This window comes from Carettochelys insculpta, chromosome 23 (assembly GCF_033958435.1).
Source record: "Carettochelys insculpta isolate YL-2023 chromosome 23, ASM3395843v1, whole genome shotgun sequence".
NCBI lineage: Eukaryota > Metazoa > Chordata > Testudines > Carettochelyidae > Carettochelys > Carettochelys insculpta.
This window is the reverse complement of record NC_134159.1, coordinates 17,169,313-17,197,016: the sequence shown is the minus strand read 5'-3', so window position 1 is coordinate 17,197,016 and position 27,704 is coordinate 17,169,313. Positions and strand designations below refer to the sequence as shown.

The 27,704-nt window shown below is 42.2% G+C and overlaps 1 protein-coding gene across 1 annotated transcript in view; it reads left to right on the top strand.

Moving 5' to 3' along the window:
* CFAP74 (cilia and flagella associated protein 74) overlaps positions 1-27,704 on the top strand; it is a 96,078-nt gene that overhangs the window by 10,748 nt on the left and 57,626 nt on the right. Inside the window, exons 3-10 of the mRNA XM_074975592.1 lie at positions 7,952-8,050; positions 12,967-13,071; positions 17,549-17,722; positions 18,010-18,120; positions 18,590-18,692; positions 19,557-19,714; positions 22,505-22,715; positions 23,666-23,854. Coding sequence (XP_074831693.1) covers positions 7,952-8,050; positions 12,967-13,071; positions 17,549-17,722; positions 18,010-18,120; positions 18,590-18,692; positions 19,557-19,714; positions 22,505-22,715; positions 23,666-23,854 — 1,150 coding nt within the window. The remainder of the gene's footprint in view (positions 1-7,951; positions 8,051-12,966; positions 13,072-17,548; positions 17,723-18,009; positions 18,121-18,589; positions 18,693-19,556; positions 19,715-22,504; positions 22,716-23,665; positions 23,855-27,704) is intronic.

The following is a 27,704-nucleotide window of genomic DNA, read 5'->3' as shown; positions in this document are numbered from 1 at the left end:
TAAAAACCCCTTTTTCTGAAACAGAACAAGACTTAAGTGTTTGAGAAATTGCTTTTTCATATGGAAAATATTTTCCATTGTTCTATGCTTTATTAGTAATCATGTACAGTTGAATGTGGCCAGCTCATACTGTGTATGCATAATGTGTAATGCAACAAATGGAAAAAAAAAGTCAACTTAATCACAAAGCTATATTGGAGCTGCCAAGAAAAATGTCATCAACAAGTTAAATACTGAGTTAGGAGTGTTTGGCACTGGGAATTCATGCCTAAGGGACTCATAAGTGATGAGCTAAGATTATGAAAACTCAGGAACCATTATTTCAACTGTTCTTTGTGTATCCTGATTGTTAATCTCTCTAGTCTGGGCCTCAGGACTACATAGTTGAAATACCATGTTAATTTTTTTAAGTGAATGAAAATGCAGTCACTCTTAAAAACTAAAATTGCAAAGTAAAGCAGGTAGCATGCTTTTTGGCTTTTTTTAGCTGGTGGGTGAATGTCTGTCTGTCTGCAGCTTGATCAGCTGCCTAGGTACCTGAGCTTGTGCTGTGCAGAGAGGAGCAGTTTGCAAGGTGTGAACTGGGGGAGTTCCCTGCCAGGTGAGCCTTCAGGGGCTGATTAGACTGGAAGCAAGGCTTTGAGCCAGGCCTGACCAGCTGGGGGCTCTCCCTATAAGAATGGAGCTCCCAGTGAACAAGGGGCAACAGCTAACAGGGAAGGGAGTTTGCCTCTGGGAGTTTGCCGAGGGAGGAGCCCCGTGTTTGTTTGTCCTTTTCAGGTATGGTGTTCCACCTGTGCCCTGAAAGGCAACACTGTCAGGAAAAGGAGTCTCTGAAGAGAAGAGCCTGAAGAGCAATGGGGAAAGGTGGACCTGGGGGCGCTGAGAGCAGCTGAGGGGAAAGGGACCAGTGCAGTGAGGAGGGCGGACATGGGAGCAGAGGGGGTAGTGGGTTGGGGAGGGTCCTATGGTGATGGTAGCTGGTGGGAGGGGTGGTGAAAGGTGGGGAGGAAGGTCCTGGGGATATGAGGTCATTGCTCTGTAGGGAGCTATGGTGACTCGTGGTAACAGTGAGGCATGAAGTTGTTGGATCCTTAACCACATTCTCCACACCCCACTGCCTTGTGGGTTATCCTGGGAAGCAGAGAGGCTAAGGGAATAAACCCTGACAGAAAATCCGGAGTGGAGTTTGAAGGCAGTTTGGTGTCAACTTCTGGCACTGTCCCGGCAACTCCTGCAGCTGAGCTGGTACCAGACGTGGAGGTTATCCTCTCCTTTGGACTATATCAGTAAAGCTGAGAGGGGGACACTGGTGTATGGGCAGCCCAGAGTCTCCATAATAAGTGCCCAGGCTCACGCCCGGAGAGGTACTCTGGCATCGCTGAACAGCGTTGCATCAACACGAGAGGCAACAGATACTGGTTATAAGCTCTTGCTCGACTGGCGTAGAGAACGAGCGCCGGGGTTGCCTTCGACGGTGGGAGAGATCCTCACATCTCACTGGACAGTCACTGCCTGCCTCAAGCTGGGCAGCCCCCAGCCAATAGGGTACTGTCCCGCCACAGATCACCTGCCTCGCTGGGTGCGTGAGGCTTAAGGTTCCTAAACCTGACAAGTGACTGAAATTTGGGCACCAGGCAAACCAATAAGAAAATCAACAAGAAATGAGAAACATCAACAATTTAAGCTTGCTTGCTGGAATGTGCGGACCATGCTGACTGGCTTGACTGAAGATCTTCAGGCCATCAGTGACACCCGCAAGACTGCTGTCATCAACGAGGAACTGAAGAGGCTCCGAGTTGATATCGCTGCACTGCAAGAGACGCGACTCACAGATTCGGGATCTCTAAAGGAAAAGGACTACACCTTTTTCTGGCAGGGTAAAGCCCAAGAAGAACCCAGAGAGCATGGTGTTGGCTTTGCTGTCAGAAACACCCTTCTGCAAATGGTTGATTTAGTCATGGGCGGATCAGAAAGACTTCTTCGGATCACGCTTCAAACTTGCACCGGTCCTGTCCACCTGATCAGCGCTTATGCTCCAACCCTGTACGCCACACCAGAAGTAAAAGACAAGTTCTATGACGTGCTTAGTGCTGCTGTAGCGCATATACCTGCTCGTGAACAACTGTACATCTTGGGTGACTTCCATGCAAGAGTTGGAGCTGATTGGGCCTCATGGCCTTCCTGCTTAGGACGCTTTGGTGTGGGAAAAATGAATGACAATGGACAGCGTCTCCTTGAACTGTGCACGTACCACAATCTGTGCATCACAAACACATTCTTCCAAATGAAGCCACAGCACAGAGTGTCGTGGAGACACCCACGCTCAAAGCACTGGCATCTACTAGATGTGGTCATCACTAGGCGTAATAACCTCAAAAACGTCCTTCTGACACGCAGCTATCATAGTGCTGACTGTGATACAGATCACTCGCTAGTTTGCTCCAAGCTCAAGCTGAGACCCAAGAAGCTGTACCGCTCTAAACCTGCTGCAAGGCCCCGCATTGACGCCAGAAAGACGGCAAACTTGGAGAAAACTGAAAAGTTCAGAGAGACCCTCCAGGAAAATCTGCGCAGCAGCCCTGGGGGTGCCGATGCGACATCCAAATGGCAACGTCTGAGGGATACAGTTTACAATATGGCCTTGTCGGTGTTTGGAAGAAGAGCTAGAAACACGAACGACTGGTTTGAAGCTAACTCCGATGAGATGATTCCAGTCATTGAAAAGAAGCGCGCTGCACTCCTGGAGTACAAACGCTCACCGAGCCAGAGTACCCAGGAAGCACTTAGAGAGGCCAGAAGAACAGTACAGCAGACAGCCAGGCGCTGTGCCAACAACCACTGGCTCCAGCTATGCAGCAGCATCCAGACGTGTGCCGACTTTGGTAATCTCAGAGGAATGTACGAGGGTATGAGGAAGGCATTAGGACCCACCCAGAACAAGATGGCGCCTCTGAAATCCAAATCTGGTGAAGTCATTGCTGACAAAGCCAAACAGATGGAGCGCTGGGTTGAGCACTGCTCCGAGCTGTACTCACGCGAGAACGTTGTGGTTGACGCAGCCCTGGATGCCGTCGAGCTCCTACCAGTAATGGACGAACTGGATCAAGAACCGACTGTGGATGAACTGAAGAGAGCCATCGACAGCATTGCAGCAGGAAAGGCCCCTGGTCAGGATGGTATACCACCAGAGGTAATCAAATGTGCCGCGGACACACTCCTGGAACCCCTACATGAGCTACTGTGCCTGTGCTGGAAAGAGGGTGAGGTTCCACAGGTTATGCGCGACGCTAACATTGTAACATTGTATAAGAACAAAGGAGACAGAAGCGACTGCAACAACTACCATGGAATCTTCCTCCTAAGCGTCACTGGTAAACTGTTCACTCGCGTCATCCTTGGCAGACTCCAGAAGATTGCTGAGAGGGTGTACCCTGAATCGCAGTGCGGATTCCGCGCAGAGAGGTCTACCGTTGACTTGGTCTTCTCTCTAAGGCAGCTGCAGGAGAAGTGCAGGGAGCAGAGGAAGCCACTCTACATAGCCTTCATCGACCTGACCAAGGCCTTTGACTTGGTCAGCAGGGATGGTCTGTTCAAACTGCTCCACAAGATACGCTGTCCTCCACAGTTACTCAAGATGATCCAGTCGTTCCGCGAAGACATGAGAGGAACCATCCAATACGACGGCGCATTATCGGATGCTTTCAGAATCAGGAGCGGCGTCAAACAAGGATGTGCTTGCTCCGACATTGTTTGGGATCTTCTTCGCGCTCCTCCTGAAGCATGCCTTTGGATCTTCAACAGAGGGCATCTTGCTGCACACAAGATCTGATGGGAAACTGTTTAACCTTGCAAGGCTGAAAGCTAAGTCTAAGGTGCAAGAAGTCCTCATCAGAGACATGCTGTTCGCAGACGATGCTGCTGTAGTGTCTCACACAGAAGACCAGCTTCAAAAACTGCTGGATCAGTTCTCCAAAGCGTGCAAGGACTTTGGGCTTACCATCAGCCTAAAGAAGACAAACGTACTCGGTCAGGATGTTGCTGAATCCCCATCAATCAGCATTGACAACTATACGTTAGAGGTCGTCCACGAGTTCGTTTACCTCGGGTCCACCATCACTGACACCCTGTCGTTGGACACTGAGCTGAATAGGAGGATTGGAAAAGCAGCCACAACTCTGTCCAGACTCAGCAAGAGAGTGTGGAATAACAACAAGCTGTACACTCACACCAAAATGTAAGTCTACAGAGCCTGCATCCTCAGCACCCTCCTTTATGGCAGCGAGACTTGGACCCTGTGTGCCCGCCAGGAAAAGAGGCTGAACGTCTTCCACTTGCGCTGCCTCAGGCGCATCCTTGGAATATCACGGAAGGACAGAGTGACCAACACTGCTGTCCTCGAGCAAGCTGGAATCCCAACCATGCACACCCTCCTCAGGCAGCGTCGACTCCGCTGGCTTGGCCACGTCCACAGGATGAATGATGGAAGGATTCCAAAAGACATCCTGTATGGTGAGCTTAGCCTCTGGCAAAAGACCTCCCGGACGCCCCCAGTTGTGCTACAAAGATGTCTGCAAGAGAGACCTCAGAGAGGTAGACATCGAGCTGGACAACTGGGAAGAACTAGCAGATGACCGCAGCAGATGGAGGCAGGGGTTACACAAGGGCCTTCAGAAGGGCGAGATGAAGATCAGACAGCTAGTAGAGGAGAAGCGAGCGCACAGAAAGCACAATAAGGACTTGCTAGACACCCACTACATCTGCAAGAGATGCAGCAAGGACTGTCAGTCTCGTGTGGGTCTTCATAGTCACAATAGACGCTGTAAATGAAGTCCTCAATTGAAACTTGAAAGGGTGCGATCCATAGTCTATGCAGACTGAAGGATGCCTACTACTACATGCTTTTTGGCTGTGCAGTCAGAGTTAGCCTCACGCGTGAGTGAAGTGGGCAAGCACTGAGGGTAGCGTTACCATAGCAAACCTTCAAAAGTGGGCACCCTTTAGAGGGAGTGTGTCTGTATCAGTGTCTACCAACTCATTCTGTATTAATTCACCATAGCATATATAGAACATTAACACAACGTGAGCTGCTAGATATTGATACAGGTACACCCCCTCTAAAGGGTGCTCTCTTTTTTCAAAGTTCATATATGGTAACCCTGAGTGTACTGTGGTCAGGGGGACATCTTGGTTAAAAAGCGGGATAAATCTAGGGTGTGGAGGTTTCTAGGGTCTGCCAAAATAAACCTGACAGCAGGGCCAGCATTAGGCTCACTGTGGTCCAGGGTAGAAAGCAGAATCCTGAGACCCACTGCCTGGCACCAATGGCAAAGTCTGAGCCTTTCTGCCTGGGACTGAAGTAAATGCCTGAATTGAAAACATTTGTTGTGCACATCTGGGCCATGAAATTTTTATAGCATGTTGGGGTGGGGGGAGAGGCATCAGAAAGAAAAATGTTGTGAACCCCGGTGTAGAAGATTACTTTTGCAGCAATACCTTGACTAGATCCGAGTAGGGAAAATCTGCATTTGTCAAGTCTAAAGAGAAGGACTTTTTGCTGTAATCAAAATGCACAATGATGAGAGCTTGGCCAATATTTTTGGTTTGTGGATGGATAGGGAAGACTGTATCTTATTGATTTTTACGTACAAAGAATCTGCAGGATTCAAACATCATCTGGACGTGAGGACCACAACAGGGATTTGATTCAACGATGATGTCCAAGTTATAGGCCCTAGTCACAAACAAAAATGCAAAGCTTCTGACATGTTACAATGTCAGAATTAATTACAATTTCAAAAGATACTGTGCAGAAGATCTGCAGAAATAAAAAAAAAAACCCCAGAAATATATCGGTTGGTAGGAATAAAATATAAGGCTGGGGGGTGGGGTGGCAAACTGCATTATCTTATTCTAGAAATCTCATCAGCACACCAGCAGGAAAATGGTACTCATCTACATCTGCCACATGGTACTCATCCACATCTCTCTCATACTAGACTCTGCATCCATGGATAGAGCTTTGCAAATGCACAGATATCCACTTTATATCTGCAGATATACAGATGTAGATACAAATTTTGTATCTGCGCAGGGCTTTACCTATGGAGTGCTCTCCAAAGGGTTTCGGAAAAGAGGGCGATAAACCTATGGCAGTGGTTGCTATTTCCTTTCACATGGGACAGGGAGAGCCAGGCATCGAGGGTCCAGTTTATCTGTGGATCAGGAATGGGGGACAATCCCACCTGGTGATTTGACTTGGTAATAATCATACTTCAAATGACTTCTAAATTATTAGGAAAAAGGCAATGTTTATTATTTTCAAATTTTGTAACATTATGATCTTAAGGAAATGGGCACACATTATAATAAAAAGAAATTTAAATTTTGAGTATCGTTGATAAGGTATGTCTACATAACCAAGAAGAGAAAGTTTTAAAAGAATTGTTTCTCTGAATTTATATAGAAGTGGTGCTCTTCTGGGGCAGGACAGCTCAGTGGTTCGAGTGTTGTCCTGCTAAACCCAGGATTGTAAATTCAATCCTTGTGGGGGCCATTTAGGTGTCTGGGGCAAATAGATCTTAAAAAAATCTGTGAGGGATGGTGCTTGGTCCTGCTGTGAGTGCAGGGGACTGGGCTCAATGAGCATTCAAGGTCCCTTTCCGTTCTATGAGATAGACATATATCCATATATTTAATTGTGAGATGGTGTATCTCAGGGTTTTCAGCTTTTATTTTCTATTTTAGAGAACTTTTTTGAATATATATATATATAAATGTGGAAAGCACAATATTTCTAGACATTTCCTGCTGTTTAGTCATTATCCTCCCAATGTGTGCACTCAAAATGTCAACTGGTGTCCTCCCCAATTGTGCAATCATCTTGGAGTGGCAGGAAGTTGATGCCTGGGATTAGAGAGGCCAACAGCTGTTTGCCACATTTTTTTTCTCATCATAAACAGAACCTAATAATTATCATTGCAACTTCCTTGAAAAGGGGCTTTTAATGGTAAATATCCATGCAATTTTTAAACTGGAAGTGCCACTTACAATTGTAACTGAAGCTCCACTGCATGTAACCTACTTTATAGTGACATGCTGTGAATTATTTCCCTTATCAATTGCTATTACATTGCAGAGCAAGAATAACAGTCTTCGTACTTCATTATCAAACATAATTCTATTACCAGTTACAAATATCATGGTGACTGGGTAGCTTAGATTTATGAAAGCATTTGGAGTCTTTTAACTTTTGAACCAGTGACCTAAAGTGACCAAAGTCAACCATCTGACTGGTAGACTATCTGAAAAGAAGTGATGTGTCTAATTCCTAATAGGCTTCTGTCTACCTGTCAACTCAAATCACTATCACACCTGCAGCAGATTAGACCCTCCTTATTGTCAGTCTTAGCACAAAGAGAGCAAAGACTAAACTGATCAGAGAGACAGAATTTCCTACTTACTACTCAAGGGGGTCCCTCCAGACTTTAAAGCAGATTGCCCTGGTATCATATACAAACCTTCATTGTTTCTTCTTCTTGTTTTGTACTTGAATAAAAATAAACTTCAGGTCTTGTGGCTATCGATGTAACAATTGGAGTTTGTGACAGTAACAGTCACTTAGTAACTGCTCATGTACTCAAAGTTAAGCATTCAGCTTAAATGTTTTGTTACATGAAAGCCAAAAACTAAACTGCAAATATGCTGGAGGAGGCTAAACTTTTTAACAATAGTCTTTATGTTATCATCACTGGTAGATGACACTAGAGTTCTGAATGAAACCAAAATTAAGAAGTTATATTTTTTTCTAAATTCATGGTACAAATATTTTAAAGTTAACAAGTGCCTCTAAAGAAACTCAGAGAGGACCCAACTGTGATCCTAATGAGAAGAAATATTTCAAGAGGAGTGGGAAATAGATATAAATAAGTATCGTTTTTGTTTGTTTTAGAGAGGAGCTTAGCGCTTGCCAGCTGCGGATCGAAATGCTAACAAAAGAACAAGAGCGCACAGAGACCAAAATAGAAGATGAGAAAGAGGCTGGAAATACGTAGGTAGAGGGTATTTCTGGTTGTCACAAACTGTTGACGTGCTCTGTCTTACACATGAGGAGGGGAAGGTAATGAAATAAACCTTTTGACCATTTCCCTCTTCCTGTTATTGCTGAAAATGTTTGATAACATTATTAAACATGCTCTTGAATCTATCAGATGACACCTGTGCCATTTTCAGGATGGAAAAATATAAAAACAAAAAAAACAAGCTCTGTTACCTCAGTGGGCCATGCTCTCTGGCAAGGAGCACTGCACTGTCATGCTGTGCTTGGAGAACAGATCAGATAGGTTAGGTCCCAAACTGGTGAAGACTAAGTGATGCAATTACTCTCCAGGCAGTTTTCGCACCAGCAGTACCTTCCACTGATACACAGAATTGCAGTATGGTAGCTTGCAAAAAGTTCATCTGCGCAGTTTCTTTCCAGAGGTAAGATGCTGCTTGGGCAATTACCGTGGACCAAAAAGTGTGGATTGGGGGTTAAAGGAAAGTCTCAAGACAGCAAGTATTTATGAGTTATTCCTTTGCATTTGGGCAACACTAACAAGGTGGAATGATCAAATGCAGTATTTCCTGTTAGCCAGAGCTGGTAATTAGGTATCAAAAATCTCATGAATTCTTTATTTTGTTCTGTCACTGATTTGTGAGATCTCAGGTGGGTCACTCTGCCTCCATTTATGCATTCATAATATGGGAGAGACAACTCCTTTAGTTATCTGATACCTGCTCTTGAGAGATCTCATTGAATGTTTTCTCCATAGTAACTTCTATCAAAGGAGCTCAATGTATTTTAAAAATATTAAACACTGTGGGTAACAGTAAAAAGCTGATGTGTGTGAAGTTAATTTTTGAATCTAGCACTGTGTCCTGCAAGTACACATTCAAATTCAGATTCTAATTCAAAATTTTCCAAAAGTTTAAGTATGTGGTACTGGGGATGGATCCAGGGTTGTCAGTGGGAATCATACTGATTTATGGCAGTATCCTAATATTGTATATAGGATTTATTGTCTCAGTTGTAAATATTATAAAAATTTTTGCTTCTGATTTCTGTGTAATTCTTATTCCCTTTATCCCTAACATTTGTTATTTTAGTAGACAAACATACATTTTACTAATCTTAAACAAATAACAAACCCATTAACTAAAAAATTCTCCAATTATTATTAAATTGAAGTGCTCCACTACAAAATAGATAGGAGCAAGGACTTGTTTGTCTGTCGCTTACCATAACTAAATCATGCTAATTAGGAGAGGATTAGTATATACTCCTGTGCTTCAGCTGCACGTTCGCTCATGGGATTAAAGTACAGTATTTTTTTTCAGAAATATTTAGGATTATTCACAATGCCATCAACAGTTACACAAAGAGCAGAGGAATAATAGATACAGTAAACCCTTGATTTAACAGACCCTGATTTAACAGACATCAGAAACAATGGATGCTGTCTACCATCCCCTCCTCCCCCTAAATAAGTGCCAGTGATTCACCAGAGCCACTGCTGCTGCTGGAGCTGCTGGGGCTGAAGGAGCCACTGGCGCAGGAGGGGCAGCTGTCAGGGCTGGGGCTGCAGGAGTGGCTGGGACCGCAGAGGCTGGAAGAACCACCACTGGGACTGGGGCCGCCACTGCGGTTGGGGGAGCTGCCAGGGGCACCACCTCTGGAGCCACCACATGCTCCTCCTACCAGGGATGGCATGCATGCGCAGGCAGATGGCATGCATGAACATGCTGCAGATTCAGATTTAATTGACTTCTGGTATTAATGGACACCCCTTTCCCCTTATTAGTCCATTAAAAGGGTTTACTGTACAGCTAGTGTCCTGTCACATGAAATATCCTCACACAAAATCTGGACAATCTTGATTGGTTTCCAGGAAGTTACTCTGTATTTGTACGTGTGTTATTTAAGGCAATGATTAGTCCTGGATCTGCCTCTTGTTCCCTCATATTTCCATTTATGCTTGATGCACATTAAAAATATATATGTGAGCTAACAATCTAAAATGAAACAAAAAGCACTTTAAAGACTAATAAAATAATTTATTAAGTGATAAGCTTTCATAGGGTACACCCACTTCTTCAGATCTGGAGATAGAGCTGTACTATTTTGTTAGACTTTAAAGTGCTACATGACTTCTTTTTTGCTTTGTTAAGATACAGAGTAACATGGCGACCTCTGTTACTAATCTAAAATGGTAAAAAAATACTGTACCTAAAAGCTATGCATAAATTATTTTCATAAACAAAACAATGGCCACTAGATTAGTCATTTGTGCAAGATAATAGTCTCCCAAGGATTTATGGGGATTAATCTTGGGATTCCTATCAGAAATATAGGCATTACTGGCAATACAAACATGCCTCACTTGAGAATCAAACCATACAACTATCTTATCAGCGATATATACAATGTACCTTACAATGTCACTTATACTTCATATATTCTTTACCAAAAATTGTTTATATATTTGTCTTATACAGATACAGCCTGTGGAGTTTTACAATGTTGTCCACAGGTGCAGTAAATTTTATTTTGCGTGTGTAGCCCTTGTGAATTACTAATCTCAGGATAAAATTAGAGTCACCTGCTCTCATCAAGACAAAGTATTTATACTGAGACTTGTCTATGTGGATGCACCTTAATACTGAAAGATGAATTCCAAAAATAAGAGTAGCTGCAAATATTATGCAAGTTTATTGTTGTACCACTCAGGAGGGCAAAACCTATGTGTCACTGAGGTAAGGTCTGCAATGAAAATATGATAGCCTTATAGAGAATTTAATGACACTGGTTTACCTTTAACTTTGGTTGACTGTTTTAACTTCCAGGAAAGCCCCTTGATCACTTTCATCATTTTACATGAGGGAGGTCTCTCATATTTTTAGCCTTACAGAGAGGCTGGAATTGTAAAAGGGATTTTCAGCATGGGGTGAATAAAATGTAGATTTAAGAAATGCCTGTACTAGAGTACAAATAAAGTCATCTTCAGATAAATAGTTCAGTTTACATTTATCATTCTTTCCACCCACTATTCATTTAATCATCTGGTAGTATGGATCAACTGACATCAGACGTATGCATTGTCATTTTTACTTTTGCTGCTCTGATGCCTGTTATGACAAGGAATTTGTACTTATATAGTCTGTTTCTCAGTATCATATGTTTCTGAAATGCACAAATGCAATATAAGGCAACAACAGCTACAGAACTATTCTGCTGTGAAGTCGGAGGCAATTCACTTGGACTCTTCTGATTTATTTAAACTGAAAGCAATGAGTGGTTTGTATGCTGGTATCCCCTGTATTATGAACCAAGTTTGACTGCCACCATGCCCTTTGAGTAAGTAAGCACAGGCATTTTGAAAAGTAAAATTATTAAATCTTTTTCAGTCTTTTGCACAGAAATGTATACTAATAACAATATCCTCTTTCATCCTAGATGACTCTAGAGTTTTAGTTTCCATAGTTCTTCTTCACAGGAAGTTGTGTGAGCTATCAGAGTTGTTGAGACCCTGCTTAAGATGTGGGGGGTGGCTCTGTGTTCCTAGAAAGGGGATGGCCTCAGACAGAGACTTCAGACTGAGGGCAGCCAGCCCTCAGAACCACCCAGACGGTATTGTGCTCTCCCTCACCCCCAGCCAGCCCTCATAGCTGCCCACAGCATGCCACTCTGGCATTGATTTGAAGGGCCAGAAGTTCCATCCACTGCTGTCTGATAGCGGCCAGGAGCCTTTTGAATGGCTGGGCCCTGAGGGGAGGGAAATGACCTACCCCAGTTGGTGACCCTGCAGAAAGTCTTTCCAAAGTAGTTTTGAAACACTGTATCCTTTTGTAATTTATTAGAGAAGAAATATGCTTATATCAGATACCTGTAGTATTTAAATAATCATTAAACAAATGCTGAGAAGAGCAATATAACTTTTATACATCTCTCAGGCCAAGGTCTAATCTGCATATGTAATACCATGTGGCAATCAGGATAGCAACTATCGTTGGGTTACCATATAAAAAAGAGGACATCCCTGAGATGGAGTGTACCTGTATCAGTATCTACCAATGCACATTGTATTAATGTACTACATATACTATAAGACAGTAATACAATGTGCGTTGGTAGATACTGATACAGATAAACTCCCTCTCAGGGGTGTCCTCTTTTTTGAAAGGTCAGATATAGGAACCCTACACAATGGTCCATTACAGATATTTCCTGCTTAATAATGGAGAGGAAGACGTACCAAATTCCTGGCTCAAAGACTCAAATAGCATGACATTTTAGCATGCCAAATCATAGGAGGTCAATAATGTTTAGCAACATTACCAACACTTCCACTGCTTACTGGGCTTTTAGAAGACATTTATGGGTAAATTACAGCTAAACAGCAGCACAGAACACGATAGCCAGGACTGGTGGCTGGAAACAAACTATATGGGACAATGGGAAACTTGGCCACACCCATGATAAGTGGTTGTCTGGCTAACTAAAATCATGTTGGGTTATGTATGTTGCCCAACAAGAGAGTGCTAGACTAGAGAGGTTCAACCTCTATCATTTTAAAACCACACATCAAGCTTTGTCCTATTTGTTTTCCTAAAATTAACTACATCTGTGATTTTTGGTATTTGTTGTCAGCATTAGAAGTTACAAATCACTTTTAAAAAAGGCTGAGTGTTGATAAAATGCTCTCATCTTAATTTTCAATTAACCAATAGATAGTAGTTTAATGAGATTGGGCTTTTCAGGAGAGAACAGACACTTTAGGAGCCATCACTGAAAGACATTACATTAATATACATTAGTGGACTTCTAAAACAATGTCTCAGTCTCATGGCATCTTGTTTTCTGATTATTTTTTCTTTGCCGGGTTTAAACATTCATTATTTCCATTTTTTTCTTTTTAAATGTAACAGTGCAGCCATATGCCGCCTACAGGCTTTGCACAGACGACTGTGTGCTGAACTGGGGAATGAAAAGGACCTTGAATCAAAAATTTCTTTGATGCTGAAAGAAAATGTGTAAGTTAAGAAGTGAACAAGCATGAAAGGAATTGATCTTCATTACAGATGATATGATAGCCATGTAGCCCAAAGTGTTAAATCAACTTATTAATTCACACATTGAAAAGGAATGAACATAAAACATGCAAATATGTACCAACTGACATTTAAAGTGATCAAAAATGTAAAGGCAGTAGTAAAGCTTGTAAAAAAGTTTTAAAGACCAAAGTTTTCATTTTCTTCCCTGCCTGTGCCATTTGCAACTGTCTGAAAAGCTTGAAATAATGTTTCTCTCTCTCTCTCTATTCACTATGTAGTTTTTGTAGCAAACTTTTTTTTTTTTTAAGAGGAGGTGTTTTGAGAGATGAAATGGAGACAGCTAATTTAGCAAATACTCCTTCAGTGTACAGGATCAGGTTCCTTCACTGGTCTTAAACTATATCATCACAAATGTGAGCAGACCTATAGGAATTGCAGGCCAACTTCTCTGCTGGTGAAAATAGCTGGAACTCCCTTACTGATGCCCTTGAGCTTAATCAGTTTAACACTTGCTGCCTGAGTGCAAAGACACACATCTGAAAATCAGAGACTTCAGAAACTGACACCATCAGTATTCCTTTTGTATAACAAGTCACTGTAATTGTGCTCATGTTGACAAACAAGAGAATTTGACCTATGATTTGGTTCATTCTGGTGATAGTGGAAACAAAAATACTGTCTCTTTGTGGCTCCCACTAAACAGCATTTCTTGTTTTTTTCCTCAAATATTAATGTTTCAGAGTTCATACTTCCATTTTGTCTGTGGGAAAGGCATAGCGGATTTTATAAAATCTCCGAAAGACATTCTGAATCTTATTTTTCAGGTTCCACAGGGATCTGAAACTAGAATTTATTTTTGGACTAAACTACCATACAGCTCCAGATCCAAGAGTCAATGAAGTCAACAGCAATGCTTCCACTGACTTCAGTCAGATCAGTATTTGACTCAAAATCACTACTGATATGAATGCTGTTTGGTGAGAGCACTGCATCCTAGCTCTGAAACACACAGTAAATGTGTATTTTTTACTGTGAATCTTATCCATCCTGTGTTTCTCATAGCAACTTACTAATAAAGGCATTTTTACTGAGAAACTCACTTTTAAAGTGCTTCACTTTCATAGCATCTCCAGTCATAGATACAATTAAGTTCAGGGAAATAGCATCACTCAAATTCCATTATAAAGGTACATGAAATATCTACATCAGAATAGGGAAGGTATCTGCATCTCAGTTTGCAAAGAGCTACTGTTTTCTAGTTTATCATCAGACTTTACCTAAGGTACTGTGAATTTTCAGAAGGCATTGTGAAGTTAATCTTGAAGGGACAATATTACAGTGAAACACAATTGTGGATCAGCTGAAGTACAGTCAGTTCTTTGTGTCTTTCAAAATGAAAGAGGCCGTAGAAAACACTGGTGCATATGCTCAGAAATCTGACAAGAGACTCCCCCTCTCCTAGTGAGATGAATCAGCTTGTTTTTACTACAGGTGGGATTGTTCTTCTCTGTCTAGGTGGACAGTCACATGTTATCTCTGCTTGAGTGAATGCACTAAAAATAGCAATGAGTCGGTTGTGGCATATGCTTGTCACCAGAGTATGGGCTAAAGGGCAGAGCTGTCCCTAGAAATTTTGCTGCCCTATGCAACCCTGCACAGGGTGAGGACTGCAAACAAGGCCAGGAATTGTGGGAGGCAGGAGCAGGACATGTAAGCTGCGTCTACACGTGCACGCTACTTCGAAGTAGCGGCACTAACTTCGAAATAGCGCCCGTCACGTCTACACGCGTCGGGCGCTATTTCGAAGTTGAAATCGACGTTAGGCGGCGAGACGTCGAAGTCGCTAACCCCATGAGGGGATGGGAATAGCGCCCTACTTCGATGTTCAACATCGAAGTAGGGACGTGTAGACGATCCGCGTCCCGCAACATCGAAATAGCGGGGTCCTCCATGGCGGCCATCAGCTGGGGGGTTGAGAGATACTCTCTCTCCAGCCCTTGCGGGGCTCTGTGGTCACCGTGGGCAGCAGCCCTTAGCCCAGGGCTTCTGGCTGCTGCTGCTGCAGCTGGGGGTCCGTGCTGCATATACAGGGTCTGCAACTAGTTGTTGGCTCTGTGTATCTTGCACTGTTTAATGAAAGTGTGTCTGGGAGGGGCCCTTTAAGGGAGCGACTTGCTGTTGAGTCCGCCCCGTGACCCTGTCTGCAGCTGTGCCTGGCTCCCTTATTTCGATGTGTGCTACTTTGGCGTGTAGACGTTCCCTCGCTGTGCCTATTTCGATGTTGGGCTGAGCAACGTCGAAGTTGAACATCGACGTTGCCAGCCCTGGAGGACGTGTAGACGTTATTCATTGAAATAGCCTATTTCGATGTCGCAACATCGAAATAAGCTATTTCGAAGTTGGGTGCACGTGTAGACGTAGCCGTAGGCTGCAGTGCTTAAGCAGTGTGCAGCAATGGGAAGCAGAGCCACGCAGCCTCAGCCTACTCTGCTTCTCTGGTTCCCAGCTGCTTCACTTGAGGGAGGGGGTTTCGGAGAAGTGGAACTGTTCCCCACACTCACTGGCAATGGGAAGTGAAGTGATGTAGGTGGGAATCACGGAAACCAAGTGGGCTGGGGCTGGGTCTCTCTGCTTCCTTCTACTGCCAGTGAACATGGAGCCAGGCCTGACCTCTGCTGCTGGCATCAGCCCCCTGCTAATCCCACTAGTCCACCAGGCCTCATGGCTTGGAGGAGGAGGCAGAGAGGAGGGGCTAGGGTGGCCTGGGTTCCTCATGTCCCCAAGAACAGCCCTGCTGGGCATAGTCTGCAGTGGGGGAGTGACTGGAGGACAAGGCTGCAGCAACATAGAATTTGGGACAATTTGGTGCCTCAAATTTTTTAGTGCCCTATATGGCTACGTACTGTTGAGTTTTGGTAGGAATGACCCTGCCAAAGGGATCAGATGGGCTTGCTTGTATACATGTGGCTAGTGTGTGCTTTCAACATCAACACTGCTATTTTAGCTTGCTGTCTATCTACTAAGGGCAAACTTCTAGCTGTAGTGAAGATGTACCTTAGTGTCTTTTCAGAAAAAAAAGACGTGAAAAACAAAGAATTTAGAACCAGAGCCTGGATATTTTTGCTACCACATTAGCAGAGTTACTTTTGCAGAACAAGCATTCTTCATATTTTTGTGAAGGAAGTGTATTCTATTTCTGTAGAGCTCTCCATCTTGTGGACGCCACAGTTTAAACTTGAGTAGAGACATTCTTCTGTTGGTATGTAAAAGTTTTCTTTCAACTTTGCAGCCACCTTGGAAACTGAGTGAATATCTGTTAGATTCAGCATAGTAAGCAAGAATTTTGAAAGACATCTGGACACTGAAGGTTAATTTATCTGAGTTATATTCTCTGTTGTCATTTGGAGAAATCAAATGCTTAATATGGAAGAATCACAGAGTATCTCTCTGTAAGTCAGGAATTTCATGACTGGAACTTCTCTAACTTATTCCCACTCACAAGATGTCTAAAGAATATCTTGCACAGGTCAGAAGTGATTCTTGTTCATAGAAAGTGCTGCCTGTTCCTCCTTTTCCAGCACATACCTATTCACTCGTTTGACTCGTTCTTCAGCAATCATACATTACACTTTTTCAGAGGTGAGAAAAACACTAGGGACCATTTTCAAAAAAATCTCTTGAAGTCAGCATTCATAGGTTAAGTTAGGTTTCTATTTCTCCCCTATCTCCTTAGCAGCCACCATTATCTGCTGAATGAGTGACTCCAAAGCTGCTTTTGTATAAATTGCTATGATATTTCAGAGTAACTTGCATAAGCTTCCACATCCTTGCTTTTGAAAGTAACACTTTATAGAATCATAGGGTTGGAATGGACCTCAAGAGGTCATCGCATCCAGCTCCCTGCTTCAAGCAGGATCAACCCCAACTATGTCATCCCAGGCAGGATTTTGTCAAGCCAGACTTAAAAACCTCTAGGGATGGAGATTCTACCACCTCTCTAGGCAATGCATTCCATTGCTTCACCACCCTCCTGGTGAAGTAGTTTTCCTAATAGGCACCCTGGTAAAAACTCAGAATAGTCTACTCTAAGGACAATCATTGAAAAAGCTTAGAAACAAATTAGGGCAGTTTTGAATAAAGAATTACAAGCATTCTTTATTGTCCAGTGAACATTCTGCTTGTCCTTATATTGGGTAAATACTAGCTTGAGGAAGAAGAGGAGTTTGAAGATCTGTGAGTGCCATCTCTAAAAACTGAAGTGTTACCTGGGTTATTAGCAATAATGTCCTTTGAAACTAGCAGGAAATAGAGTAAAACATGGCTGAATTTCCTTTTTCACTGTGGTGCTGGTAGTACAAAATATATATAATCAATGAATCTGATTTCCTTTACATGTTTGTCTTTCCCATTTCATTTGGGTCCCTTTAATGAAAAAACCTCACTTTGTGCTTAAAAGGTACAAGATGTGGCAGATTGAAATTGAACAGGGGAAATGTGGAAGCCTCCAGGAGCAACTTGAGCAGGATGAGCAGGAACTAGAGAGACAGTGCAATGAGCGGGCTGAACAGAGGATTCAGAAAGAAAAGACTGCAGCCCAGCTGGTGGAACGGAAACAGCAGGTTGGAAAAAAGTAGGTACAACAACAGATAATCCACTTTCCCAAACTATCTTAGCCCAATTCATGTGGATATTGGAAAGGTTTGCTAACACAAAGAATATTAGTTACGAAGGGTCCTCATATAGATATTCACAGAATTTTTATGCCAGGAAAAAAATTAAAGAGGGAATGTAAGCCAATACCAACACTCCACAATCCTTCAAACCTTCGGCAAGCAGAGGACCCCTTGACTTTAGTCGGAGCTGATCATATATCAAGACAGTCAGACTGTACCCACTAGATTTTTTTGTGTTTTGCAGAAAAGAAATGGAAGCCAAGGAGGAATACGAGAGAAGACTTCAAAAAATAGTTGAAGATGCACAGAGGAATCATGAAAAAGCAGTCCAATTTCTGAAAAAATCTATGTCAAGGTTCTATTAAATTTTTCATTTACTGGTGTCATAACACAGAATCTGAAATGTTAACCTGATCCTTAGCCTTTATGAGTAAACATTTTACAGCTTGATTACACTGTGACACTTAACCTGGTCTACACTACACACTTATGTCAATATTGTGATGGGGCATTCCATATTCTTTATGGGAATATATTTATGAACATGGTGGGGATGTAACAGGAATATGGTTTATGCAAGATATGGTATGTGAGATGATGGAAATCCTGTATACAGGAATAATATATGCATACAAATGTGATAATTATATTCAACAGATTACAACCTTTCCAGTCATATCTAACATGAAGTATGATTGATTGTTTTTGTAAATGTCAATATAACTTAAAGGAAGGTTAACAATTACTTTTTGTCAGGTTAGCCATCTTAATGCTGAATGCTTCACAGTGGGACACAGACCTGAAAGGCTTTATTCTACCAACAGAATTCATCAGCAAGAAGCAAAAGAAGAACTGAAAACTCGGGAGATTATGGAAAAAAGGATGCAAGCCGTGCTATCCTTGAAAAACAACATAACTTCCAACAGGGTACCTCTATGACTGCTATGATCAATAATAATGCAGTTGTTTCTGTGAAGTGACCGATTTTAACGAAAACCATTCCAGTGTTCATCAAGCCCTTGATATGCCATGAGTTAAGAATCAGGCCAGTACAGGTTATAGAGTCAGACTCACAAAGCCAAATTCAAATACTCTCACTCCCATTGAGTAAATACCTTATTCCAGGAGCAGTTCACTGACTTGTGGTATGACACTTACAATACAGTATTCCATGAGTAAGGATGGCAGAATTTGGCCTTTAGGGTAGTTGATTGTCTTGCTCTTAATACAGAAATATTTTATATTAAAATGTTACCTAAAATAAGCATTAAAAATAATTTAAACCAACAGGAAAATGAGGAAATTCAGACTTAGGGCTATCATAATTCCCTCTTACCTTTTTGGATCTATTGTAGAGTCTGAGAAGATGATCTTAACTAGCCATTGATTGCACTAATACCACCAAAGTCTTTTGTACATGTCTGCATAGTAACTTGTTCCAGCAGAGGTTGGAGGAGAAGGAGGTTGGAGGTCAAACAATATTGCTGATGCTCAAACAATATGGTTCATGCATTTAGTCTTGACCCAGCCACTGCTCTTTGCCAGGAATAGGAGTGATTGGTGTAAACTGGGGTATAATTGACGCAAATGCGGCAAATAAAACCAAGCACAATTACAGGATTTTTAGAAAACCCAGAGCAACTTCAATTACTAAAAAGAATAAACAAACTTTTGTTAGAAAAGTTCACCATCCATTTGTAAAGAGAAAAAGGGATCAAAATCAGATTCTCTTTTTTTATATTTCATATTGTGTGAGTAAAATACATAACTGTTTTTTGCATGACTTAGTAGGAAAAACTTCGAGCCCTCCAGGTGAGAGACAAAGCAAAGGCTCGGGAGGCAAAAAAGCAAGAGATGAAGATGAGAGAGGCTGTTCTGGCAGAAGGAGGCAATGTCACCAAGGAGATTTTTCTCCATAAACAACATGTGGAGTTAGAAAGACAGAAACAGTAAGCAGTCGTTTATATTCCTTTAACTCCAGGTCAGTTCTCATATAGGAATGAATCTCCACCTCATTCCATTCAGGAAGTGAAAACATGAAAAATACATTGCTGTTAATCTTGCTACTCCAGGGAACTGAACTGATTAGTGTAGCTACAGACTTTCAATTGAAAGTCTCAGCTCAGGATTGCAAAGCTTTATTGACTAATTAAGGTTATGCTGATTTGTATCAGTTGAAGATTTAGCTCAACCATTTTTCCTTATAGTTTAAAAAAAGTGTGAAGGAGCCGAGTCACTGGTTCAAATCCAAACCATGGCCCCAACCTGCCACTGCATCTGTGTAGGTATAACTTACAAAGCATGAGGGGACCTGCAAGTGGAGCTCTGCACAGGAGACAACCCACACAAATTTAATTGCAGGGTTAGAGCCTAGGTTTGTTAAGACAAAAATTATTGCCATTGAATGGTGAGTAGATGGCCCACATGAAGAGGTCTGTAGTTTTGTCCATTCTGTGGCCAGTTGTCCACGTCACGAAAACCATCCCAAACAGATGGAAGTGGCACTCTTATTGACAGATGTACCAGTGAGGCTATGGATGACTGGCCACGGAGACTCACATGCCCATTAGAAGTGATCTTCTAGGATAGGATTGAAGCAGATTAAGGAGGCAATGTGGGGACTAATCACTAATGCACTTGAAGTTGGGAGAAGTAGAAGACTTCTGTCTTTGGAGTTTTGAACCAGTGACTTTTGCTAGTGCCAAATGGACATAAAATTAGTGAATAAATATTCCACAGGCATTATGGATGCTCTGTCCTAGGTTTAATTGTTCATCTGTTTTCACTACTTCCCGTTGTAATTTACATAGCAGCTCATGTATCACATGTTGTTCTAGACATGCTATTGGCTTTACATGACAGTTTGGTCCTCATAGCAGTTCCTTTCTAATCTCAGCTATCATTCTTCTAACCTGCTATTTCTCTGAGTGCCTTTGTTTTGCTCTTAGGCCTTTCTCCCCATAAGAGAGATGACCTGTGCTCTCTCTTGTCTGAATCTCAACCTGAGCATGTGTCCCTGAATTATCTGCAAAATAAGTAATTCTTTAAACATTAGAATTTGTCATTTAATTAGTATTGTTCAATTTTTAAAAAACAGCAAAATGTGATGTGATGTAGTGCTAATATGATAGTCTATTATTAAACTTTTTGTATACTGAAAAGTAAACGCATGAATAAAATGTAGGGTGGAAGGATGGTGTTTGGGTAAAGAACGGCACTAGGAGTCAAGAATCCTCTGCCATTTTTAGTACTGCTGCTTTCCATGCCTCGGTTTCCCCACGTGTAAAGATGCTTCGGTTTCCCCAAGTGTGAAGTGGAGGTTATGCCAGATAACTGTTTCCCTGGAATGTTGAGAGCTAAATTCACAGTTAATAAAGGAATTTGACATGTAAGGCTCATTATATAAGTGCAATCATTTCTAGTGTTCTGCCTATATTTAGAATCAGCAATCATTTAAACACAGCTCAATTGAAAATGTAAACCCTAGAAGTGAACTCAGCCTTTACCATAAATAATTCTTTTGGTTCTGAAAGTTACACAGACCCTAAAGGAACACAGAAAAACGAAACAGAAATAGTAATTTTTTCGTGCGGATTCTGTTAACTCCCTCCTCAACTGAACAGCTCCACCCCAACACTCATTTTGTTAGCTAAGGGTAATCACCCCACACTGCTATATAAAGTGTGAATTTTAAAGAGACATGGCTTCCAGATCAGATAATTTCAAACAAAAGTGTGTTTTCTATTCCTACAAGTAACACTTAAGATTACTATTACTGAAAGAGACTAGAGAAAAAATTTCTTGCTTTTCCAGTTACCTTATTTTCTGCATTGACTATACATGAGTATAGTCCATTTCTACAATGTTCATGTTGGTCTTTAATACAGCACAGGAAAGACAAGGAACATTTTAAAATATAAAATAATATTGCAAAATTCAAAGAATTTGGCCATAGGATTTAGTGACAGGCATAGGACCTCAAATTACTTCTCTACTTAAGGTATCTGCATGGTTTCCATTACGATATCTGAGCTCCTCAAACTTTGTACAGTATTTATCTCAGAACAATGTTGTGAGGCAGAGATGTTACTAGAACTGCTAGTATTGGAATTGAGGCATAGAGAGATTGAGAGTGTGTTTACACAGCATGGCAATGCACATTACAAGGCTGAGACTTCTAAAGCACACAAATATGTTGCATACTAATTGTTGCGTGTAGACACTGCTACTCTAGTGCTAGTGTGCACTAAACTTACCTACTGTGCTTAAACATAGTATTGTTGTCAGTGCTGCCCACAGATTTCACCAGGCCCCGGGTGAGGTGAGACCACCACAAGGGGCAAGACCTTGGGTGGAAGAGGTAGGGTTGGTGGTTGGCCTCCACCAACCAGCCCTTTAATACCTCCCAGAACTATGGCAGCAATTTAAAGGGTGTTGGGATCCAACTGCTGATGATATAGTGGCCACGGCAGCCAAGAGCCTTAGGCCCTTTTAAATAACCAGGCCCTGGAGCAGCTGCCTCATTGTGTCCCTCACTCCAGTTGGCAGGCCTGAATGTTGAATACTTTTAGTATGCACCTATTGGGTTTAACAAGGTCCAACTAGTGTGCTTCAGAAATCACAATGATCTAGAGCACAATGCTATATTGTGTAGACATGCCATAAGCAAATTAATCAAGATCACACAAAATATTTTGGTTTTCTTTCTAGTTATGTTTTTTTTTAATTCTTTAATACAGAGAATTTAAGGAACAGCAGAAATCTAGAAAAATTGAGATTGTAGCTCAGATTTTGCAAGAGGAAGCTTACGCAGAGAAGCAGAAAAAACAACAAGCTTGGGCAGAAGCACTTAGGACTCGGGCTAAACTTCAGGATTGTTTACGCTGGAGAGTCAAAACATGGCAGTACATTGAGAATGCCTGTGAAGATTCAGGTGCAGCAGAACTGCAGGTAAAAAATATATTATATTGAATTGTCATTAGAGAATTGGTCAACTGTTTTAGGGGACACTGTTGTCCCTGTAGCAGGGAAACCAGTATTCCCTGCCCCATACCTGAAGATTAATGGTTTGATGTGATTGCTGTGAAAAAGCATTTGCATTGGCTACAGTTTGCTGCTGTACAGTACTATGTGAGCAGTCAGTGGAATTGCTTCCCCATCTCATCTCCCAGGAGCCATTACTCTCATCTGCTAGTCCAGTTCTGACACACTCTTGAGCTGGAACACTTCCTTATTTAATATAGAAGTAAAATGTAGTTGTCGACTTAGTTTCAGATTAGCTTGTCCCAAATGACAAACACAGCTATATTTGGAGCTTCTCCATGCGGCTTTTATGTCAGGCAAGTGGGCTAGTTCTTTCAAGATTTGTGATCCTCCTAACTGGTGCCGCCCACTATTTTACTTCCATGGTATTCCAGGTGTCTGCTGACTCAGAGAGGAGGAGGGGGAAATTTTATCCCCAATTTAGATCTTCCCATGTGACTTCTGGTCTGGTGTAAGTCTTCGTAATTAAATATAAGAAAGAAAGGAAAAACAGGAAAAATGTGTCATTGAAAATAGGAACAGTACAGTAGTTCTTCAAAACAACACATGAAATTGGGCTGCATCATTTATTAGAAGTTTGAAGCAGCTTCCTGGAAGTTCACATTAATGAATACCCTTATGACTGAACATTCGTTTCCAACCTACTAACTCCTGCAATTGACATGATGTGATTTCTTGTAATATGCAGTTTTCACTGTGCACAATGTTTTAGAGATTAATTAGCATAAAACAGTCCCAGACATCCATACTTTATAGCCAAATGAAACATTATTAAGTGTCTTTTTTTAAGGTATTGAGGCTGGAGTAAAACAATAGGTTCAATGGTTGCTTGGAACTTTCCTCCTGTCTCACTGTAGAAGTCTTGGCGCATTCCATCAGCTTGTTCTTCAGTTGATGACAAATCTAGTTCTGTGGTGGATTTTTCTGAAAAAGCATCCCAAGACACAATCCATGAAAATGATGAAGAGGATGATGAAGAGGCAAATGAGATTCTAGCAAAGCCAGAGTTTACAGGACTTTGGAGTCAAGAATGTAACTTACACAAGGTAAAACAATTTCTTGTTTTATCCCCAGAATTTTTCCCGCTATTTAGTTTCCTAGCAATTGGCTTTCTCGTTGGTTTTAGAAGTTCCCTGATTCTTATTACACTGTGCCAATGTGCAGTCAAAGTCCATTATGAAGAATTTACTTGAAAGGCTTTGTTTTAAAGAAGGTATCTGCATATGCAAATCTTTATCAAAGTAGTTGAATTTTGCCACTATAGCCTCATGTTTGTCCTCTTATATAAAGAAAATTAACTGGCTTCATTTAGTTCCAAGATTTGTGTCGACATATATCACTTCATGTTTGCTGGCTTGTTTGATTTTTAAAACTGAATTTGACATTCTGTTGAGCTAGTAATGAAGATCATTTCATGTGGAAAACATTTTTTTCACTCAATGCTTGGCACAGAAAGTACCTCTTTTGGTATAGCAAAGTAACAACATTTAGGGCTCTGATCTAAAATAAATCATGTATATATGCAAAGTAGAAATTTATGTATTCGTAATGTTTCCAAGCACTTGTACCTTATACCTTACATATATGTCTTTTTTGAATCACATGTGACTGTAAGGCTACGTCTACACGTGCACCCAACTTCGAAATAGCTTATTTCGATGTTGCGACATCGAAATAGACTATTTCGATGAATAACGTCTACACGTCCTCCAGGGCTGGCAACGTCGATGTTCAACTTCGACGTTGCTCAGCCCAACATCGAAATAGGCACAGCGAGGGAACGTCTACACGCCAAAGTAGCACACATCGAAATAAGGGAGCCAGGCACAGCTGCAGACAGGGTCACGGGGCGGACTCAACAGCAAGTCGCTCCCTTAAAGGGCCCCTCCCAGACACACTTTCATTAAACAGTGCAAGATACACAGAGCCAACAACTAGTTGCAGACCCTGTATATGCAGCACGGACCCCCAGCTGCAGCAGCAGCAGCCAGAAGCCCTGGGCTAAGGGCTGCTGCCCACGGTGACCACAGAGCCCTGCAAGGGCTGGAGAGAGAGTATCTCTCAACCCCCCAGCTGATGGCCGCCATGGAGGACCCCGCTATTTCGATGTTGCGGGACGCGGATCGTCTACACGTCCCTACTTCGATGTTGAACGTCGAAGTAGGGCGCTATTCCCATCCCCTCATGGGGTTAGCGACTTCGACGTCTCGCCACCTAACGTCGATTTCAACTTCGAAATAGCGCCCAACACGTGTAGACGTGACGGGCGCTATTTCGAAGTTACTGCCGCTACTTCGAAGTAGCGTGCACGTGTAGACGCAGCTTAAGAGTAGGTTTTAGCATCAAAGTGCACCATCAGTAAAAATATATTGAAAAAGAATGGCAAAAAAAATGTGCATCAAAGCTGAGACGGTTATCAAGTTGGTTGACCTTCTTGAGCAGTCACTCAGGAAGTTCAGAAAAGGTAGCACTGCTGTATACAATAGTCAGAACACAGTGTTGTCCAAGTGCGAAGTAGATAACAAGTGGCAGGTTGGAATATCTTCATACAGAAGTTGGGAGCCTGAGTTCCAGTTGAAGGAAAGTAGCAAAGAAAGAAGCCAAACAGGGATAACAAGATTCCAGTCACAGACTCCTCCCATAACTCTGACTTTCTTTTCTTAAGAAAATATTGTTTACAAATACCTTTGCTCAGTTATTTATGGCCCCAGAAGTCTTTGTTAGGTGAAGTCAAGAGAGCTGCACACCAGGGATGAAATTGGCTCAGAGTGATTCAGATGAGCTGGTCTGCACCCTTAGGGTAAGGCTATATTTCTAGGAAGATCGAACCAGTTAGGGGGTCCAATTTTGCGCATCCAGTAAAGAAGGACAAAATCAATCTCTCTGGGGTCAGTAGTTGACCCCACTACTTCACGCTATCATGTGGAGTAAGGGAGGTTGATGGGAGAAATGCTCCTGTTGACTTTCCTCAGGCTAGTCTATACTAGGGAAATAAATCCATTTCAGATATGCAGTTTTAGTTATGGCATTTGCTTAGCTAGATCGACGTATTGGAGATTAACTTACCTGACTGTCCTAACTAAGGGACAGGAGTGTTTCTCCCATCTATCTCCCTTACTCCATGCAATAGCATGGAGTACAGATGTTGACTACCAACCCCGGAGAGATTGATTTTGCATGTCTTTACCAGACCCGCAAAATCTAACTCTGGAAGAAGGCCCATGACCGGGTCGATCTGCCTAGAAATATAGACATACCCTTAATCAGGACAGACAGGTAAGTCGATTTCCGATACGTTGATTCTAGCTACGCAAATGCCGTAGCTAGAATTGCATACCGAAAAATGACTTATTTCCCTACTACAGATCTAGCCTCAGTCTGGTAAGCTTAGTTCAGCTTCAAAGTTCAGTCCTATCACAATACGTTGCCTGGAAAGACCCAATATTTTGCAGTGCGTGTGAATTTCTGTAGATGAATAAATCTTTTGCATCTGCAATTCTGGTTAAATCTTTACCTTGTTTAATTGGTTGATGGATGTTTATCTCTTTATAATGCTAGTCAGTATTTAAGTAAACAACATGGAGATAACACAGGCCAGTGTAAAAGGGCTGAAGCAGTTTGTCATTCAGTGGCAAGAGTACATGTTTCCCTCATATTTCCATTAAGCCAATCCTGCTCTTCATACTCAGGTTTTGCTCTTAATCACATCAGTGTAAACCTGGAGTAACTCCCACTGACTAGTTTACTGTTAAAAATCCCCTTCTTCTCTCTACTGAGATAATTGTTTCTATGGTACTTTGAAAGCCTTGGCTAACAAGCATCATGAAATATAAAATAATGCATTATTGACACTAAGTTCTGTATATATGCTATATCATCTATAATGTGACCAATTAAACACAGTATTCAGTCATCCTGGAAAGAAGTACAGACTTACCCCATGAAATAGCTATGCTTAACAAGAGGAATCACTCTTGAAGCCAATGGAACCACTTCAGATACATACTAATGTAGTGGCTGGTGGTGTGTGTAGTAAGTGACCATCTGTCCCATATTAGGCAGCATGGTCCCATATTTGGGATGCCAAAAAGGTGCCCCAACTTATTTTTTAAAAGGAACTCATTGTCCCATATTTGGGTCCTCTCCCCTCCGACCTTTTCCAACAGCAACTGCACAGGTGCAGCTGCTAGAGGAAGTCACTTCCCTGACCCTCAGGGAAGCGGGGGAACGTGGGTGGCTGCTGCGTCCCTGCTGCTTCCCCAGGGCTCCTGGGGAGGGCCGGTGGCTGCCTCTTTCCTGGGGCGGGCCAGCGGCTGCCGCTTCCCCAGGCTGCACCAGTGGCTGCCACCGCCGCCCTCCTGGCTCCCCAGGGCTTGACAGAGCCAGGAAGACCCACCCCTTCCCCCCATATCTCCCTGTCCCGTATTTGGGACAGAGAGTTAGGATTGCGCTATGTCTGTCCCTGTCTCCTTGACACTAGTGAAGATCTTTTGGGAGGCTGAGGGTTGTGTAAGGCCTTCTGGATTTGCCCTTCTTTTTTCTGAGTGTCTAACCTTTTTGCAGTGCCAAAGAGATTTTTCACTTACAGGTGCTGATAACCCAGAATCTCTCTTCCACTCTTTAAAGTTTATACTGTCTTAAACCCAGAGATGGAGAGGCAGTGTGCAGCTGTCAAGATTTTGTTGCTTTTTGGCTAGTAAGCAGCTGTGTTTCTGGCTCCCTCCTACTCATATTTAGATTTATTTATTTATTTTTCAGTGTATAAAATATGTATACAGTAGTGTGATATTTCCAGGGGTATAGTCTGGACCAGGGTGGGCAATAATTTTTGATTGGGGGGGGGGTGTCTCCAAGAATATGCTTAAGTGGTGAAGGGATGCACTTTTATATTATATT